General features: G+C 40.3%; 2 protein-coding genes across 9 annotated transcripts in view; one reads left to right on the plus strand and one right to left on the minus strand.

Moving 5' to 3' along the window:
* The window catches only part of NT5C3A (5'-nucleotidase, cytosolic IIIA), a 41,198-nt gene extending 29,040 nt beyond the window's left edge, over positions 1-12,158 (minus strand). Inside the window, exon 1 of one of the 2 annotated variants that reach the window (XM_067562489.1) lies at positions 11,959-12,089. Coding sequence is in view for 1 of the 2 variants with exons in the window: in XM_067562490.1 (XP_067418591.1) it covers positions 11,959-12,096 (138 nt within the window). In the remaining variant the exon portion in view is untranslated. Of the gene's footprint in view, positions 1-11,958 lie in introns of both variants that reach the window. The other variant, XM_067562490.1, reaches the window with a different exon arrangement.
* A 370-nt stretch (positions 12,159-12,528) lies between these two features.
* Positions 12,529-20,712, plus strand: part of BBS9 (Bardet-Biedl syndrome 9) — a 417,433-nt gene continuing 409,249 nt past the window's right edge. For 6 of the 7 annotated variants that reach the window (XM_067562493.1, XM_067562496.1, XM_067562494.1 and 3 more), the window contains exons 1-4: positions 12,529-13,030; positions 15,095-15,217; positions 18,059-18,209; positions 19,401-19,465. In XM_067562493.1, the coding sequence (XP_067418594.1) occupies positions 15,106-15,217; positions 18,059-18,209; positions 19,401-19,465 (328 nt within the window). In that variant the 5' untranslated portion in view covers positions 12,529-13,030; positions 15,095-15,105. Of the gene's footprint in view, positions 13,031-15,094; positions 15,218-18,058; positions 18,210-19,400; positions 19,466-20,712 lie in introns of those variants that run through there. The other variant, XM_067562497.1, reaches the window with a different exon arrangement.

Here is a 20,712-nt window from a genome sequence, read left to right on the forward strand (position 1 = left end):
GCTCTTAAATGCAAAGAAAACAATCGCTCAGTGGAAAGATTTAAAAACCCTCAGTATACTTAAGTCTTTCAAGCTATTTTCTTTTGAGTATGATGAGCATAACAGGCTTTCCATATGTCTGTTTATAGGGACCACTGACTTAAATCTTCTTTTGAAATACATGGAAAAAAAAAAAATTACAAAGGTCATCTTTGGGGTAAGATACAGTATCTACATTGTTTTATTGTAGAAGATAAGGAACTGACTTGCAAGAAAAACAAACTATTCTAAGTGGTGTAGGTAGCAATTGAGGAATAAGGGGGGGAGAGAGAGAGAGAGACAGACAGACACTAAGGTCAGAAGTGTCCACTAATTTTGGGTGCCCAATTTGCCATCCTGAAGGCCTGATTTTTCAGAGTATTTAGTATTTTTATAGCACTTTGTGTCCAAAACACTGTTCCAACTGATTTCAGTTACAGTTGAGAGTGCTCAGAACTGAAAACCTGATCCCCACTGGGCACCTAGAAAACAAGGAACATATAATTAATGACCAAATAGTTATAGTGAAAATTATAGTTTAAATTACTTGCCCACTATCACAAAGGCAGGGATACAATCTAGTTCTTTAGGTCACATTCAACTTTCCTAAGCATGAGACCATTCTTTCTCTTTCTGCGGTCTCTGGCGTCATTCACCACATATTTTCTAGCTTCAGCAACAACTGAGGTAGGGATCCTACAGAAAACAGCCTCCTTCACTACATAACCCTGATTCACCACATTTCTAGAGCACAGTCCATCCTTTACAAAATCCAGATGTCTTTGAAATCTGAATACTACTCTATCTTCCCAACATAAAAATAACAGCTCCACCCCTCATCTTCAATAGGAACTAACAAGAAGATAATAAAACAGGAATTTCTACTGTTAGTTTACCTTATCCATCTGATAGCCCCAAAACTAAGTATTTCAAGTTTTAATGTTATCTTGTAAAAGAAGGTGGAAAAACCCAGGCAAGAAGGTTTTAGTGAAATGGAAAGAGAGAGATAAAAGATCTGGATGAACATTCAATATAATAAGATGCAAGTTTTTAAGTGAAGATAATTAACCATTGAAACAATTTACTTTGGCCTGGTCTATACTGACAATGTAGGTCAATGTAACGTGGCTTACATGGATCACATAAAGCATGCGTCTCCACTGGAACGTCAGTTCTGCCGACCTAAATCGTGGTAAAATTCAACTTAATAAAACCATTCTGCAAGTGGCGTAGCACTGAAGTCGAATTATATGGGTCGAATGAGCATCAGTGTAGGCAGAGAGCAGTATAAATCGACATCATTGGCCTCTGGGAGGTATCCCATAATGCTCTGTTGTGATCGCTCTGCACATTCACACTCTGCTACACCACGGCCACATGTACAGAAAACAGCCCCTCTCCTGAAGCCCTGGGAAATTTTGAATTCCGATTTCCTGTTTGGTCAGCATGGAGAGAGCTTTGTAGCTGAACTGCTCGTGGCAACTGCACACTCTAAACACGTTCCAGCATGGAGTTGATCTGAAGTCTTGGATCTCATCAGCCTGTGGAGCGAAGAGTCTGTTCTGGCTCAGCTCCGAGCCAGCAAAAGAAATTTGGATATCTACAAGAAGATATCTTGTGGCATGTTGGAGAAGGGGCACAACAGGGATGCGCAGCAGTGCCACATTAAAATCAAAGAGTTGGGGCAAGCATATCAGAAAACTAGGGAGGCAAACAGTCATTCTGGCTCATCACTAAAGACATGCCACTTTTATAAGGAGCTGTATGCGATTCTCAGCGGTGACCCCACCAGTGTGCTACTACGCAGCATTGATACCATCAAAGAATCCCAATCCAGGATGAATGAGGAGGACTCTGTGGACGAGGAAGATGAGGAGAACAGGGGGCAGGAGAACGGGGTACCCATTCTGAGAGCCAGGACCTGTTTGTTACCCCAGAGCAGCCCAGCCGGACACAGGACAGCATTACTGACTGAGATGCTGGGGAAGGCACATCTGGTGAGTGTGTATAGCAAATTGCATTTCTGTGGTTATGTCCCCAGTTCAGCTTATTTGTGGGCGAAAAAAGGAGTTTGTGTTTTTGTGGGGATGGACTTCCTGGATGTTGGTCCCTCCTCCAATCACTTTGGACCACCTCCTCCCAAACCAGCCTTTGGGATGGTAAAGGGGAGCCTAATGATCCTTCTCCTTGAAGAAGTGTGGACTGGGGAATTTAGTGTTACAGAGATTTCCCTATAATGGATGCAAGGGCCCCTTACTTACAATGGCTGGAACGCCCCTCTGACTCATGCAATAGGTACTGATTGGTATGTGGGTCTGGCTTTGCCTTGTGAATATGAAAAGGAGTTCTTTTTACATTGTAACATTTCTTTTTGTCCATGGGGCTAGCTAACAATGGCAACTTTGTGCTTTGCTTGCCTTACAGTGGACACCTCGGCCTTCACCCCAGCTTCTACTCCTGCAGAGTGCCTTTCTCAGATTAGAAAGCAAAAAAACCCCAAAACTCGGGATGACATCCACAAGGGCCTGCAAACCATTGAGAAGTATCCCTTTCGGTTTATATACTTTTTGGCAAGATGTTCTGGTGCTAAGATAGGGATATGCATGACATCTATTGCCCCGCCACAGTTTGGGAACCCCACTATGGCAAACCCGTCCACTATGTCCCGCACATTTCCCAAAGTCAATACCCTTCTTAGCAGAAGTCTATTAATGGTCTGGCACACTTGCATCACAGCAGTTCCCATGGTGGATTTACCGACTCTGAACTGATTCCCAACTGACCAGTAGCAGTCGGGGGTTGCTAGCTTCCACAGAGCAGTGGTGGCTCACTTCTCAACTGTCAGAGCAGGTCTGAAGTGAGTATTCATGCGCTTCAGGGCTGGGGACAGCTTTACGCAAAGTTCAATTAAAGTGGCTTTTTGGATACAAAAGTTCTGCAGCCACTGCTCATCATCCCACACCTTCATAGTGATGCAATCCCACCAGACAGTGCCTATTTCCCGGGATCAGAACCGGTGCTCCACCGACTGAAGATGTTGTGTGATAGCCTGCAGCAAATGGGAATTGTTTCGCTCTATGGCTTATAGCAAGGCGGCTTCAGTAACATCGCAATTTTCCATGATGCGGCTTCTGTCTCAGCCTTAAATACTGCAGGATAAGTCATGAGGTGTTTGTGATGCTCACAATGGTAGTGCACAGCTGAGCAGACTCCATGCCTCTCCAGCAATGGTGTGTGTGCAATAGATAAGGGTTTTGAAAAATGGCGTGAAAAAACATTTGTCTGTTTAGAACTGGGGGGGAGGGAGAGGGAGCACGTTGCATCATGGGAGGACAACAATCTTCCCAAAAGGCACTGCAGGCCCACGGTGCATTGCTCTAATTATTGATGCAAGTGCGGCTGATGGACACACAAACCCTAACGCAATGCACATTGTGTGATCACATGCCTCTGACTTCGTAACTTCAGTGGGTGAAAGCCGACTGAAATTAAATCGACTTCATTCCACGGTGTAGACATACCCTTAGAGATGTAGTGGTCTTCTAATGCTGGACTTCTTTAAATCCAGCTACATATTTCTCTAAAAGATATGCTATAGCTCTAACAGAATTTATTAGATTGATGCAGCATTTATTTGGTGAGGTTTTGCGGCCTGTGTTAAAGAGGAGATCAGATTGATTTTAAAGATGGAAGGAACTATTATAAACTAATCAGTGAATGAATTCTCTGCATCTTAATTATATCCAGTGAAATTATATAAATTGATAAAATAGAATGGTAAGATTCAATTTTATTTATTCTTGATACAATAGAATAAGATTCAATTTTTTTCTAATTTATTAGCAAACATGCAATTTATTCTAATTTATTAGCAAATCTGTGTTAACTGACAAATTCATCATGGAACACCTATAGCTTATAGAAGACAAAACCTAACATTTCTAATTCTGTTTTAGGACTTTGTTTGCATCTAGAGACGCTACTCAGGGATGTAAGCCATCAGATAGTTGGCAGAGATGGGGGAAGGAATGCACATTTCATTAATGACAAGTTTTGTTTTTTGGTTCAGAAGTTGTACACCTCTGTAAAATATATACCAGGAAAATATATACCATGAAAGTGGTCATATTAGACTAATACACAGTGTATCATCATCAGGTTTTAAAATTCACGCTTGTACCATCTGCTGTTTTATTATGTGTACTGCACCCAAGCCAGTTCGTGAAAGGAAAACCCTATATTTTAAAAAAATAATATCTCCATTGGATTATAAACACTCCAGAATCCAGTAAAGAACAGATAATACCCCCTTCTCCACCATTGTAATTTAGCTGAGGTTTCTCCAAAACAGCCTAATTATTTTTCTTAGAGTGGAATACCAGGACCTGAAGCAGGAAAAAAGTCAGACACCTGAAAGACATACTACCGCTACCTGAAGCATTTGAAATGCTAGTCAAGTCCAGTAATGTAGGTACCAAATCAGTGAAGGGACGAAGATGATGCATTTTTCCTCATGCAATGAATAAGTTAAAAATGTCAACAGGCTGGCACCTCAATTTCTAGAAATAATGATCTTCACAGACTAAAAGTCTAGCAGATGCTTTGAAGTACCTTAACTGCTGCATGTGCATTTAAAACCATTGCCTGTTTAATCCACAAGGAGTAGACTTCCCCCCACAGAAATGTTACCTATAACTTCCACTGATGGTAGCTCTAGAACAGTAGTACACCTACTGGTGTCATAACTACTGTCATCTGAACCTGCTTATGGTTAGCTAACATGCTGATTTAAACACTGGCAGCTGGTCTATGTTAACACTTTCGGTGTGTTACAATTGGTGGTAGAAATGGTGGGAAATCAAAAGGGTCAAGAATGACCTACTGTCAAGAATGACCACAGCAGTTTTTCTCCTGAATGTTCCTAAGGCTTATTTTCTCTTCAGAAAACAATCTGAACTGATGTAGTGTATGCCTAGAATGTTTTTTTTTTTTTAAATATGAACACATTACTAATTGAACAGTAACAGTAAAATACATAATATTTCCAATGTGTACTATCAGTTTTTACCTGCAATAGAACTCAGATGATGAGTTTACATTACACCTCTTGGGTAATAATCAAGCACTATTATGACTGAAGAGAAAATTGCTTAACAAAATGAGATATCACCTAGAAAGCATTTTGGGGCAATTTTAAAAAAAATTCTCCAGAGCAGCAAAATCACTGAGAAAATGCTTTACTATTTTGTAGAAATACATTCCACCCGCCTATCTTTTTCACCAAAGATGTGTTGGTAAACAAGCTAGAGCTAACCTCATGTTCCTTCAAAAAAAAACCAAACAAACAAAAACAAAAAAAAAAACACACCACACACTCACACTCCCCCCAGATGCACTGAATTCTTTACTACCTGGTGTTCAAATTGCAACTGTTGTTAGTCATCACATTTTATTGGTAATTAGTAAGACTACAAGGAATCAGTTTGCAAAGAAGATAGGTCAGTGACTGTGATTTCATCAACTCTTCCAGGCTTTCTAAGAAGCTGTACAGTACTTCAAAACTGGTATTGAACCAAAAAAGCTTAGTCAATTTCATTTATTGACTAGACTAAGTTCTGCTGTAAAAAGGGAAGATCAAACTGATTCTTCAGTTGACTATGGTAGAGAAAGTCCTGTACAAGAACATATGAATAGGTTTTGTACCTATTTTAGAAATAATCCCCTCCCCCGCAACTCTGGCATTTTGTTTTGAGGCCATCCTCTTTCACCCAGAGGCCTCTAGAACTTGACAAAAATGCCTAAAAGAGCATTCTTGCCGGACTCTAGATCTTAGAAGCAGAATGTCTGAAGTCTCAACTCCTAGTTGGACTCCATCTACTACTGTCAGAAAAGGCCCGTTAGGAGAACAAATGTTTAAACACAGTTCATGCTAATATAGTTTAAATATGCTTTTCCTGGCCTGAATAGACCAGTTTTACAAACCATTTTCTAAGTATCTACTAGACATGTCTTAGAAGAGTCTTCAAGCAACGCCAGCTTGTTTTAGTTATGCATGTCTTTGGGAACGTACCATTCAAAAGAGTAAAATGATTATTCTAGCTAAGATGCTAGTCTAAAACATGTTTTGTAAAATGATAGTGCCTGGTCTCCACTGACAAGCTACCCCATATGTAAGCTATACTGAAATCAACAGTATTTTAAAACCATCCTGTTAACACTTATCCCCAGTAATGAGAGGGCTTTAAGGGTCAGTGCTGCATGAGAGGGCACAACATTAGACAGGAGCTATTGTCCAAATCACTACTTTAATCAGGCTAAGAATCTTCCCCTTTGTAAGGCTCCTTCTCTCAAATGGACCATCATATCAGACATCTTTCAAAATTCCCATGCTTCTGACACCAGGGTCATGCTAATCAGAGAGGGAGTGTGTCTAGTGGCTACTGCAGGATTATAGGAGACAGGACTCACACATTCTTTTTCCTGATTGCCACTGACTCACATCAGGCAAGTCACTTAGGTTAACTGAGGTATAGTTAGTTATCTGTCAACTAGATAGAATAATATTTATTTACCATAAGGAATGTTGTGAAGCCTCATGAATCATTGTAAATAAGTTTGAGATTCTTAAAGGATAGATGTTATGGAAGTGTGAAGTATTATACATTCCTTTCTTTCAAACAGAATGAAACAGACTGATTTCATCCTGCACTTATGAAGGGGTCTTCAAACTTCACTCATGCCAATGTGACATCACTGTTTCCAGGGTAACTAATGTACATCAAATAAAAAAGCTCAGACTAAAACCCACAACAGTATACAAAAAGAGAAATACTGAATAGCATACACAACTGTGTGTTTTGTTTAACATTATTGCCACTCCCTTGTTAAGATCTGCATTCTTTGATTGTGGTAGAACTAACACTGTTTCATCACAACTGACAACAACTAACTCTTCCCAAACAAGTAGTCTTACCTGCCCCCCCCCCCCTTTTTCTTTTTCTTCTTTTAAATATCTCACCACTTTTCACATCACACATATTCATTACTCACATCCATGGAATACACTCCTTTATCTCTGCAACCATGGAATCAACTGCAGTTATTTTGCATCTCTGACCACCAAACTTGCCTTCTGCCAACTAATTAATTTTCAAAACTCTAATACTGACATTCCAAAAACTCAACTGTTTTCCTTCAAACACTTCAAAACAAACAAAAATGACAAGCAAAATGTGTTTTCCAGAGATGGTTGAAGTTATTTAATAAAATTTAGCTGAAAAATGACTTCACCCCCAAAGTTTTGTTTTTCAATTTTCTGGGAGATGGATTGTTGACAAAAATGGAAAATAAAATAGCTGTATTTTCAGGTAATCAGTTCCCTGCTCCTCTTCCTTTGCCGGTGGCAAAATGGAAAAAGAAAAAAAAATCAAAACAAAATTTGTCCAAATTATGCAAAAAGGTGTTAACAGAAAAATATTTCTTAGATTTCATTTCATCCTGGTAGTATAGCTAGCGTAGACTAGCCTTTAACCCCTTTCTCATAAGCCCTATATAATAAAAGATGGAACATATCAAAGAAGCTACTTCAAGAGACCAGATTATTAGCTTCCTCTTACATTTAAAATAGAGATTTGACTGCTAAAGTTCATCAGAATATATGAATATTTTAATGATCACATAAGGGTAGTGGATTGATTATAGAAGGCCTAACACAACCAATCATTCTGCAGTGCTCCATAATGAAGAAAATATAAAAGCCTCACATACCAAATGATAGAAAATTCTCCTTAAGAGAATTAACTCCTTAATTCTGCTTAAGAAAGGGTACTCTGGCTAGTCCACAATATAAATATCTGCATCCAAGGTAGAACTCCATTATGAAGACCCCAGCTAGTCAATCACAACATATACATTAATGCCTGCTAAATCTAAAGACACCGTTTTTAAAAAGACAGATATTTGCAAAACACTTATACCCAAACGTATGTGTCAAGTAAAATATTTTGTTCTTAAGAACTCATCCACAACAAATATCATATGGGTATTTAATCTTCAGAAAAATCAATCAGATGTTTATTATAAAACATGGGAAATATTTATCCCCATCATCTTCATAATCCACATTAATGATCTCTGCTTCTCTTTACTTTGGACCTTTGGGAATTATTGACAACATAATTATTGACAATTTTTGCTTGTCTTCTAGGTCAGCAATTTGATTTTTAAAGGGCATAGTCTCTGGTATTTGTAGGTTAAATAGTGTAATCACTCAGACACTTTCACTTGGATCTGGATTTTAAATTTTGTATTTTCCACTTAATTTTCTCTTATATCTGTCAAGTTATAAGCTATAATTAACTCAAATGTAACTCCTTGCTTGTAACCACCAAACATAGCCTTGAATTCTGACAAACTGGAAGGTTGCAAGGTAACTACATAGATTTAGTCATATGTTTTAGCTGTAGAATGTATGTGCCTTTAGCAGCACTCCACGTTTAGAAGCCAAAGATATGAAGTTATAAAATAAAGCAGAATCAAAAACAACCCCCCAAAAAACAAAGCACAACCAAAGCCAGAATAACTAAAAAGTCACAACTGTGTACTTTCTTACATACCACCCGCTATAACCAGTTTAAATAATCGACATGTCCACTATGCTTTTCATTTCTATGTACCCAGGACTTTGAATGAAATTGCACTTTGTTTCTTTATCAGATATTCATTCATTAATAATATCTGCTTGAAATCTAGTCAGGTGACATTTGTGAAAGGCATCAAGTCTTAGACATCTGGAGGAAAATCACATTTTTTGCTGTGCCCACCAGTGCAGGAAAAGTTCTCCCATACCTATTCTGAAATCAGGAATATTGTGATAACTTCCATACAGCAAGAATAGGGCCACTTTTAAATGGATAGCCCAAATCAGAACAGCATGGCCCTACTCATGCAAGTCAGCTACAGAAATCAATGGGAGTTGACAAAGGAATGCTGGACTAGGGTTTTCACATTTTTTTTGAGTTTTATCATTTGTACAACATAAAAATAATATTGGCACATAAACCCAGAGGTACACAATGGTCCAGAAAGTGATAATGGCTGCATCAAACCCTTATTGTATGAGGGAGATATTTAAATAAATGCAGTGTGATATAATTTATTCAACTAAAACTAAAATATTTAAACAAGACATTGCCAATCACTTCATCTTGTCAATTAAGGGACATTTTTGTTTTAAAATCTACACAAATAATCCCATTATTGCATCTGTGAAGAAAAAAGCTACTAGAACTCCAGTCCAGGCAAGGATTTGCGCAACTCATTAAAAAAGCTATAGCACTTTCTTTTTAAGAGTAAAATGGTGTGCGCATCCTTCACTGAAAATGCTAACTGTGGGAGGCAGAGGGATTTTTAGATGATGAACTAAGAAGGTTTGCAGGGTCAGGGAATTGTCAGCTCTCACATCTGTCAAAATGACAGCTTTCAAAATGAATAGTGAACTGGCAATGCTAGTGTGTTGTGTCCACACTGGCACACAATCAGTAGAGTGTAAAGCAATCCAAACTACCACTCACCTCCATTCTTACACCTATAAAATATTGGGATAAATTACACAAACAGATATCTCCCCTAAATCAACTGAAATACTTGTGCAGATGCAAGGTGTTTAGGTATAACTTTTCTAATGTAAATAAGGCCTTTGAAGAACCATTTTCTTGCTTCAAAACTGAGAATCCTCAAGTAATTCCATAATGCCATCTTTAGTCACTTTTCAAAGCAGAGTACATAAGAATCATGACTTAAATTTTAAAAAGACTTTGATGTTTATTTAAGATCACATTTTTGTTTACATTACTAGTTCTTTACTTCCTTCCCATTTTATAGTTTTATATTACTAGAGTGGATGCTTTGCACTTGTTTCTTTCATTTCCTAATTGTTAGAATTTTGGATTTCTCATAAATATTTGTATACTAAGGAGTTTCACACTCGCTCCTCTATGCAGAAAAAGAGAACACAAATTCAAACAAAACCGATAGCACTGGCTATTTTATTTGCAACCAATGCTACATTGAAGTCAAGACTGCTGAAATACTCCAAAAAGCCTATACCGCTCCACCACTGTTTGTAGTTTAAATTATATAGGACTTACATTTATAAATCAATTAGATGCTTTTGAAAATCCCATCATTAGGTGTCTATATGTGGTGTTAGGAACCTAACTTTAGGCTCTTATATTTGAAAAATTGGCCAGCACATAATTAAAAAAACCTAACAACTTTGTTAATATACTGAAAGTCTAAGAAACACACTGATGCAATTTTGTTTTGACATGACAGATTTATGCTACAGTGGCAATGTCTTCAGTAGGAATAAAAAAAAAAAGAGTGTTCTTAACTTGACTCAAGTTAACTCCAAGTAAAGTCTTAGCGAAGACAAGGCAGTTTGTAGTTTTCACCTGTTAGTAGATGGAGTTAAAGACTATGCTCCCCCTTGTAAAGACACAGCCTAACAGCAAAGTTATAAATAAAAAATACAATTTCAGCCACTGATACTGCAGATTCTCAGGAACATGCTTAATTTTAAACATAGTCCAATTGAAGTCAATGTGACTATTCATGCAAGAAAAATTATGTACCTACTTAAATGTTTGTGGGTTCAGGGCCTTAATTTTCAGTACTTTGTTTATTGCCTATAGCAGTTTTGTACTATTCACAGATAAATCACCAGTAGTAGTAGCATTAAAATTTGTTATAATTTAGTTTGTTATTAATTTTAATTTACAGTTGCAATAGCAGATTTTCAAATTAGTTTTATAAAGCCTGATTTAAATTCTCTTACCCTCTTTCGAAGTATGAAATTACATTTTAGGAAAGTAGCACTAGCTGAAGCTACAAACCTCAACTTCATCCCCACAAGCAGCTGTAACAGGAAACCAAAACCAAACAAAAACCAACACAAACCCCACACTACTATACATTGCAGGTGGTGAGTAAAGATTTTTCATTGGGGGAAATGAGATGGTTGAGGGAGATCAGTAATAGCATACAGTGTATTTATGCTGGGGTTCATGTTATCATAAACGTGTGTGATTTGCATATGCAAGTGAAGTAATTACACAGTCAAATTAACAGCTGGACATTTTACTATCTGCATGTGCAATTCTGCTAATTGTTGGCACAAATGATGTATGAATCTGGGCCTTAAATCAAGTCTAGTGGCAGCAGTCACTTGATGGGTGACTGCTTGTGTGAAAGGAGTTGGTGATCTCAGTCCAGTTCTGAGTGGCCAAGTGTCCATATCACAAAACCACCGTAACAACTGTACTGTTGTCAGGTGCCTCTGCAAAACGGCTAGTTACTAAACATGCCACGGACAGTTTCCTGGAGCTGGCAGCTCCAGAACAAGCCTGATGCCTCCTGGATTGAGCTTGCACGGACCATCCGTGTACTGCGCCAGCTTTGCACGACACTTTCCAGCCAACACCTTTCACAAGCGTTACATTCGCCGACGTGTTCGTGTCACCCAACCAACTCCTCTGCCCAACCGCAACCCCCAAAACCCAGCCAGCTCGGCGGGATCGAGCGCAGCAGCGTCTCACGGCCCCGCGGTGGACAGGACAGGACAGGACAGGATCCCCGTCGGCTCCCGAGAGGCAGCTAAAACGTACCTTGAAGGTGTTTCCTCCCCACGGGGGCCGCCTACGCGGGAGCGGACTCGGACTCGGACCCAGGCCGGCGCCCCCCCCCACGAACTCGGGGGACGAGCAGACTTTTGAGGCCAGGGGCCGGGCCACGTGGGGGCTCCTCATGCGGTCAGGGGGACGGACAGGCCCACCCGAGGAGGGTGGGGGGGGGTGGTGGCTCCCCTCTGACAGGTGAGGCCTGCAGCTGGCCCCCACCGCCGTCGCCCGGCGGGGGAGGGGCGGTCCCGCTGGGACCTACCATCTCGATGATCTTGGTCTTTCTGCCCGTCTTCTTCTTCATGGTGAAGATGTACTGGGCCAGGACGACCCCCCCCACCAGGGCGCACACGCCGGCGCTGGCCACCGCTCCCATTTTGGCCACCGCGGTCCTGTCCATGGCAGCTCCGCCCTCTCCGGCGGCGCGGTGGGGGTGGGGGTGTGGGCCGGGGGAGGTCGCGATCGATGGTCCCCGCCAGCCACACGCAGCCCACGAGCGGCACAGGCCGAGCGATGCAGGCTGTACCACCATGCGGAAGGGAAGAGGGGAGAGGGAGGTAGACGTTGGGAAAGACCATTCAGAGGGAGGTTTTATCAGCCTCCCCCTCTTCCCAGGCAGCTTGTGTCGCCGCCAAACGCCGTCGTTTTCTCAAATACGTCAGAAGAGAAACGCAGCTGAAATGGCTCCGGCTGGCCGCTCTCGGGAGGATGGAAGCCGCTCTCCCCTCCCGTGGGAAATGGTACAACCCCACCTGCCGCATCCGGGCCGCGCTCCAGGCTTGCAAACTACATCTCCCGGGATGCTCCGCGGCGGCCCTCCCTCCGTTTCCGGTCCCCGCTCGCGACGCGGTGAGAGCGAGGTGCAGACAGGCGGCGGCGGCGGCGGGGTTGGTGGTTAAAGCGCTATGACAACGGGCGCAAAGATGGCCGCGGAGGCCGGCGGAGCCGGGCACCTGGTGCTGCTGCTGCCGCTCCCCGCCTCCCCCTGAGCAGCGACAACAGCCGAGCTGTCCCTCCTTCACCCCGCGCTCCCTGCCCCGTCCGCGGGGCGGGCTGAGCCCGGCTGGTGCCTGCGGTTGCCGCCTTCGCGGGTCTCCGCTCCAGCCGCTGCCCCCCAAGCTGAGCTTCTGGGGCGGGGTCGGGACCCGCTGAGCCCCGGGGCGGGGCAGGGCCGGACCGGCGGCTTGTTGGGAGGGACCCCCGCCCGCCCGTCTCTCTGCTCTAGCACTTCCTTCGTGGAGAGGCATCATTCGCCGTGGCTGCTGGTCAGTTTCCAGGCAGCGCAGGCACTTGTCTGGGGGTGGGGTGCAGAGCCCCCTGCCTGGACGGGTCTGGTGAGTAGCCGGCTTCTCTCATTCCGTGCAACGCTTTGTGCAGTGCCATGGAAACTTGGAGCCCTGTCGCTTGGGACCTTTAAAAGTAGAGTGGCCAAAGCGCACGCTCGCTAAGATACCGGTTCAGCACCGGGTGGGTGGTGGAAATGGAGGAGCCCTGCCTAGGGCCCCTCCCTCCCATGGCTATGTATAAAGTGGCACTTGTATATTTTCCCTGTTGTGCCCGGTGAGAAATTCTCACCTTCCAGGGATGAGAAGCAGAGGCAATAATCAAGAGATGTTAATAGGGTATTTGGGGAAAAATAATTCCCAGATCTCCCAATTTACTCCCTATCTTCTACTTTCTCCTGTGACTGTGTTATTAACCCTGTAAAGTGCCCTGCAATACTTTAATATGAAAATTGATTTAAATAAAGTAGTTTATCCAGTTTGGTTAAAGGTTTGTACAGTATGTTGGAGCTTTATAGTGTCAGTGCAGGCAACCAGCCTTACTAGTGTTGTTTGTATTTTTCTAATTAATAAATAAGACAAATAGTACTGACAAGGTTTGTGTGTCAAGGCAATAGGCGTCATAGCAGTTTTTTTAAAAAAACAAAAAAAGGGAAAATAAACATTAAAAAAGTTAAGTAATTGTTGTGCATTCTGCATGGTGTGTAACTAAACCTAATTGTTGAAATTCAATCTTGTACCTAATGCTTTTAAAAGATAACATATGGATTCAAAGAATGGCAATGTTATACAAATCATCACACTGCCTACAAAAGTATTATCCTCTGCCCAGTCTCTTTTTCTCCCCGTGTCTCCCCTCCCCCAAACAGCAGGCAGATAGTAGAAAAGCCGATTTGTGTCCTATCAAACAGAGTCCCTCACTCGCATAATGAGGGCATCTTCTTCAAGGTGACTATTCAGTGGAGGTCTTGATGCTGATCTTTTTTATCTTGGTGTACTCGGAGAAATAAGTTGCTGTTTAGGAAAACTAGACAAAGCTGGTGGTTCTTCTGATCCCCTTAATCAGAGGAGAAATCTCATTTGGAAAGATCCCCCCCCTTCCCCCCCAAACATATGGTGTTAAATTAGTGCTCTAAAAAAGGGACAGCTACCTGGCCCAAGCAGCTGAAAGGATAATTCTTCATCATGTAAAAGATGCCAGAATAATGCAAGGAGTCAATTTAGATTGATTTTCAAGAGTTCTTTTTGGAAAATGGTTCTTATATTTAACTGAGAAATGTGAGAAATGTCTTTTGTTAGTGAAGTCCAGGTCCTGAAATAGGTTCTGTGATATAGCCAGGTACAAGGAGTTCTGCGAAGACAGTAAAATCATTTATGGATTGATCCATTTCATAGTGTTGTTTTTAAGCAGTGTGATTGAAGTCCCTTGAATGAACATAACAGAACTTTTATAGCTACCAGTATTTTTAAAAAAAATTTTGCTTTTCAAATTGTGTGGACTCTCCATCCCACTTTGTTTTTATTACATGCTGTTAATTATTAACTTATGACTCTTGTACAAACTAATATTGTTTCTGGAAAATATGATCCATTTGTATGTTTTTGAAAAGTGTATCATCTCATAAGAACATGAGAATGACCATATAGGGATAGACCAATGGTCCGTCTAGCCCAGTAGCCTATCTTCTGACAGGTGCTTGAGAAGGAATGAACAGAACAGGGCAATAATCAAGTGATCCATTCCCTGTTGTCTAGTCCCAGCATCTAGCAGTCTGAGGTTTAAGGACATCCAGAGCATGGGGTTGCATCCCTGACCATTTTGGCTAATTGCCATTGATGGACCTGTTCTCCATCAACTTATCTGATTATTTTTTGAACCCAGTTATGGTTTTGGCCTTCACAACATCCCCTGGTAATGTGTTCCACAGGGACGTCACCTCACAAATATTTAGAATTCCTAATGAACATTTAATTTGTTTTTGTACTGATCTAATGTGAAGATGTGGAATCAAAGAAAAAATATTTTAGATTAATATGCTTCCTAGAAAATATAACATGACTGGTATAACTTAATATGAAAAGTATGGGTTTTACCGCAGAGTCTGTTTCTTTTAGCATGAAGGAGAATGTCCTTGTTTAAAGCCCGAGATTGGTGGTCAACAACACTTGGAGAAAAAGAAGAATTTGACCAAGGATGTTTGTGTGTGGCTGATGTTGACAACAACGGCAGTGGACAAGGTAAATAGAAATTTTGAGTTGGCCTTCAGATTTTAAAGGTGACATAAACATGATTGCAAATTTTATTTACTGCAGCAACATGCGCTAAGGAGATGAAGTAGAAGGAGACACTTGGCATATACTACTCTTTGTTTCCCTCCTATCCTTTCTTTTTGTTGTCATAGTTCACTAGGCTATTCTAAAATGCCTTCTTTCATTATATGATGTCATTGCTTTCAAGGAACCCTGCTAAGGAACGTGTAAGTGGCATTTTTTCACAAGTATGTGGCCCTATTTTCAATCTTTTTCAAATATTAACTCAGTGTGTATACAACATTGAAGAAATGTTGAAAACGTTGCCATACACTTGAAGGGGAAAAAACACTTATTGGTTATAATTGCAAAATACAGTTTTGGGCATGTTTTGGTGGGAAATTCAAGAAAGCAAATGCTAGTTAAATGAAGCTAGAGCTAGCTCAGCCATGTGAGGTTTGGTTTGGTTTGGTTTGAAGTAGTTAAGGTTGTGTTTGGGACCTGCTACCAAGAGTTTGTGGTTGATAGGAATAGAGATTCAGTAATGTGTGAATCTTGGAAACTGCAGAGAGGGAGGATGTTTACCCATAGACTAGTTTTTGAAGAAAGTGTAAAGAAAGTCTAGGTTAGGTGATGCACCCTGACATTGGTGCAAAGGAAAAAGCCCTGAGAAATTTAAAGTATTTTTTTTTCTGACAGTGTTAAGTGTTAAGTTTGAATTTTTGTTAATAAGTTTTGTGTTTTCTCTTTATGTATGTTGTTGCTTGTCTAGTTAAGTGTATATTCCTAGTTTTTAAAATTTTTCTCTTTTAGTTGCTAGTTTACATCCATTCATCTCACGTTACCTCAGCTTCTTACACTTAGTTAAAATGGAATAAGAACCTAAATTGATCAGCCATCTAAACTTGTATTTTTACATGGAATTATGGCATGTCATTTCTAAAATAGTTGGCTACATAGCACAAGTCACTTCTAAAACAGCTACACACTGAAATAGTGGATAGATTAAACTATATTTATAAAATGACAAAAAACTTCATTACAGGTGGATTTTGACAAAAAGCCATTAAAGTCAATGGGCATTTTGCCTTGTAAGCACTAAGGCCCTAGGGAGAAATCCATTACACTAAAATAAAAGGTACACTTAAACTGATGCATAATGGGGTGATGCACTTTATAAGTTGTGCCTCAGTAGCAACATAGGTTACCAGTGCTCATTAATCTGCACATGCTGTTTATTGGCTTCACTGATGGGGTTGTAAGATGTTATTTTTGACCTATAAATCCATAGGGTCAGCTTACTTGAGACTTGCCTTCCAATGCCATTCTGCCTCAGTTGTAATCAGCAGAAGCTGCTGAGCTTGATTTTCTCCCTTCCCTGCATCTTGTTCTTATAAAAGAAAGGGGTCTGTTGGCAGAGTGTTCTCCTTTCCTTTGAAATGTGCTCCTCCCAAGGTCTGAAATAGCTGAAATTTGTTAGGTTTTGTAGCATGCCCCAAAAGTCATCTGTCTGAATAGGTATTAGCTGAGGCAATTGTAGGTGGAATTTCTGTCTAGTGGGAAAGTGCTATTTCTAGTAGGAATGTGGGAGAAGGGCTTAAACTGTATCAGTCAAATTGCTGGAGATGTGGTAGGATGGGAGGAAGAAGTACTGCTGCTTTGGTCAGTTTTTTTACTTTGCATTTCCTATGTACTGTTGTCTATAAATATACGTTAAGAGTGGCCAGAGCACTTGATGGGGTTCCTTTGGTGTGGAGCTTAAGACCAAAAGTAAGTAAAATAAGAGGTTTAAGTAAACCTGACTGCCTGCATATCTGGATGAAGAAAAAAAATCCCTCTTTAGGCAAGTTTATCCATGTAAGAAAAATATTAGCTTCAGGGAGCTAAGGGACATGCAAATATTTTTTACTATCTTCATCTGTCACTGTAATATACAGATAAATTGTGACAGAAATGGATGAGGTAAAATTAGAGTGCAGGGGCAGAGGTCATACTCTGAATCCAATGAATTGCAGCATGAAAGTTGTTTGCTACAGCAGAAGTGAAGATAGCTGCTTGCTTCTCCACCTGTGTGAAGTGGGGTCCAGTGGAACTGTTCCAGGTAGCTAAGAGCCTGGTAAAGACTCTGAAACTGTCAGATCTTTTGTAGTATGAGTATGTTCATGTGACTTATGGACAAGATTTATTGGACACACCACAGATGCAGATTGATGTCTGGAGGAGATAAATGTTGGTATCTTCTCTGGAGTTGTGAGCAGAACTGATCACCTGAGGAACACTTCTGTAATTGTTTTGTTTATTTACTTGTGTTGTTTCTTAGGAATCTTTGCTGAGTCTTATTAAATACTATTCATAATGAATATTTTCACAATAGGAATCCTGGACCAAATCCATTTTGAAGTCAACTGGAGTTTCACCCATTTATGTCAAGTCTGAATTTGACCCATTCTATGTTTTTTATCCATTTACCTGAAAAAGTAATAATCCGGCTTCAGTTTCTCATCTGTATAGCATCTATAATGTTGTGTAAAAGCCAACATTCTGTGGCTTGCCTGGTGAGAAGAGTATTTGCAAATTTAAGATGTGGGAGCTGAACATTTGGAGGTACTTGGCCACACCCAAAGAGTGGATTTCGGAGACTGCACTGGAGTTTGAGAATTATAGCTTCCTCGTACACACTGTTGAAATATTTAAGTCAATTAATTATCTAGGCTGCAGACCTCCAGCATAATTATGTGTGAACATCCCATCATTTATGCTTTCAAGCACATATGTAGCACGTTTATTTCTCTATTTCTAATTTTCCTCTTATTGGGAATTATTCTACAGATAAAATAATTGTGGGCAGTTATATGGGATATCTTCGAATCTTTAATCCCCAGCCTGTCAAACCTGGAGATGGAATGCAAGCTGAAGATTTGCTGCTGGAAGTGCAATTGCGAGATCCAATACTCCAGGTGGAAGTAGGAAAATTCGTTTCGTAAGTAAACAGTCCATGTTATCAATAATGATTACATTAATTAGGAGGCTTTAGGCTAATTTGTCATAGAAGCTAACTTGCCTCCCTAAAGACCATGTAGATCAGTTTTGTGTAGTGTCTGGGGTTTAGGTGTGAGCTATCTCATTTTAATCAAAATATTCTTCTTGGCACTGCAGTGTTTGACTCTTACAGCCATTTAAAAAAAATTCATGAACTCTGAATTATGCATTTCATCTGCTTATTGATTTATATGGTATAAAGCATAAATAGAAAAAATAGTTTATGCTAGTTATGCTAAAGTCTTATTTATGTTAAAATCCCCAAGTGTCCTCTCCTTATGTTCTGAAGCTGCTGTAAACATTACTGTGCTTCTTTTAAAAAAAAGTACTTACCTACTAAAGTATGCATCAGACATGTTGCTTTGCAAGCTATTTTATTTATTATAAGTCAGTTTAAAAGTAATGCATATCTCCGTTCTCAACACTGTTCATTTTTTATTTGGGTGCTCTTTAAGATACTGCACAGATATAGGAATGTCTTATGGGAACTAGCCAAAGGCAGTGGCTGCTGCTATTTTATTAATATTTATTTATTGTTCAAGAGCTCTTTTCTTTGCAGTAAATGAGATTATTCAGTGTATCAAGAATGGGCACAGAATAAAAAATATTGTGACTATCCTTGTATAATTGGGGTTTTAACCTTGTATTGTGGATTAACTGATTCAGTCTACTATTATTAAACTGTTTCTCATACAAACTATAAAGTAATTATCCATACCTGTCAAATGATGCTCATCTAACATGACAGTCACACATTTGTCCCCTACTATTACTCTCACAGGAAGTATTAGTATTAGCTTGCTAGATAGCACGAGCAGGCTGAATCAGAAAAAGCTTGCTCGCTTCATGTGCTCATATCTGCAAAAATGTTTCTCAGGGATCTACTGAGGACTTGACAGCTAATAGCTGTCAAACATAACTTCAAATATTTTAACTTTGAAAGATAATTTAGTTGCACAATATTACATTTTGCTGGTACTTAACGTTTGAGAATTTGCGGGCCTGATCCAAAGTCCAGAGAAGTCCACTAGGAGATTTTACATTGACTTCAGTGTGTCTTGGATTAAGCCATCAGTGCTGCAGTTTACGAAACTCACTTGCAACTTTTTTCTTTTTTCCCCCTCATTGTCAGTGGTACTGAACTACTTCATCTGGCTGTACTGCATTGCAGAAAACTGTGTGTGTATGCTGTCTCAGGTAAAAAAAAGTGTCCAGAATAGCTGTCTATCTCTCTTTACCTTTTTTTTTTAATTATTATTGATCAGTTTAGCTAACTGTTCCAACTAGGCACGTGTACTGAGAAGTTTCTCCTGTATTGCCCGTGCAAAGTCACAATCGAAGGGTTGAAGGACTCTCACACTGTCCCTTCAATCTGGACTGGTGTTTCTTCTCTTACACAGTTTTGGTTCTTTGTTATACAGTAGCAATTGTGTATAGTGCTAATAGAGAGCAGGCAGCTTGCTTTGAGTGTGCTGAATTGCTCTGTGACAAGGCACTAATGAGTTGTAGTTATGTAGGCTGCACTTTTCCAAGAGAAGCACAAGTGGTGTTACCTCTGCAACATTCCAAGTTCCTTTTTACTTGGAGAGTGGTGATGTAGGACTACCTTGTGGAAGCTATATCTCGGCAGCTGAGCCATTTGGCAGGGTCTGAGCTTTGTTACAAAATTTACCATTCAGGATTATTTTACAGAGCATGAGGAAGATTTATATTAAACTTGAGCATGGGCAAGCAAAAGTAAATAAAGTAGAGTCTGTTTGTCAATAGAAGCTGCTTATCTTACAACTTTGAATACAGAAGCTGATGCTCACAGCTCTCATGAACAAACTGTTGGCAGATAAAGATACCCTCTAAATATAATTCTTTTACAAAATGAGCTCTGAGATTTGCAGAGGTGGAAGTAGCTCTCGGGAAGATGTAGTGGTGCAGGTAAGGAGGCCAGAATAACACAATAAAAGAGTAAACCTGCCTATTTTTCCCCTCCTTTACAGTGTAGGAAGTCTGAATGTGACAGAACTGATGCAGCTGTATTGTTTGCAGCACATAACCAAATGAGAAATTGAATTCCTGGATCTCTGAGACATAAAACAAGAGAAACCCTTTTGCTGGAGTTCTGCATAAAATGGAACACGAGTTTGCTTCACTGTTTAACATTTCTTACACAGTTGCTAAACATGATTCAGTTTTAGAGATTTTTGAAATATCCCCAATTTGTGGGCTAAAAGGATCGTCCTTAATCTTGACCAGGTTATTATTAACATCTCACAAATGCTTACAGGAAGCTAGGTTTATTACGCTGATGGATCCACTAACAGGTCTGTTGCTGAACAAGGGTGGTGTACAGATTTGTTTAGGACTGGAAACTTTGTTCTTTTTGTTGATGTAGTAGGCTTGAGGTCTGGGGCAACTAGCAGTATCATATCGGAGGGGGTAGCTGCTGGGCT

This window comes from Emydura macquarii, unplaced genomic scaffold (genome assembly GCF_026122565.2).
Source record: "Emydura macquarii macquarii isolate MOO-44397 ecotype Brisbane River unplaced genomic scaffold, CSIRO-AGI_Emac_v2 contig_2432, whole genome shotgun sequence".
In the NCBI taxonomy this organism is placed as follows: Eukaryota; Metazoa; Chordata; order Testudines; family Chelidae; genus Emydura; species Emydura macquarii.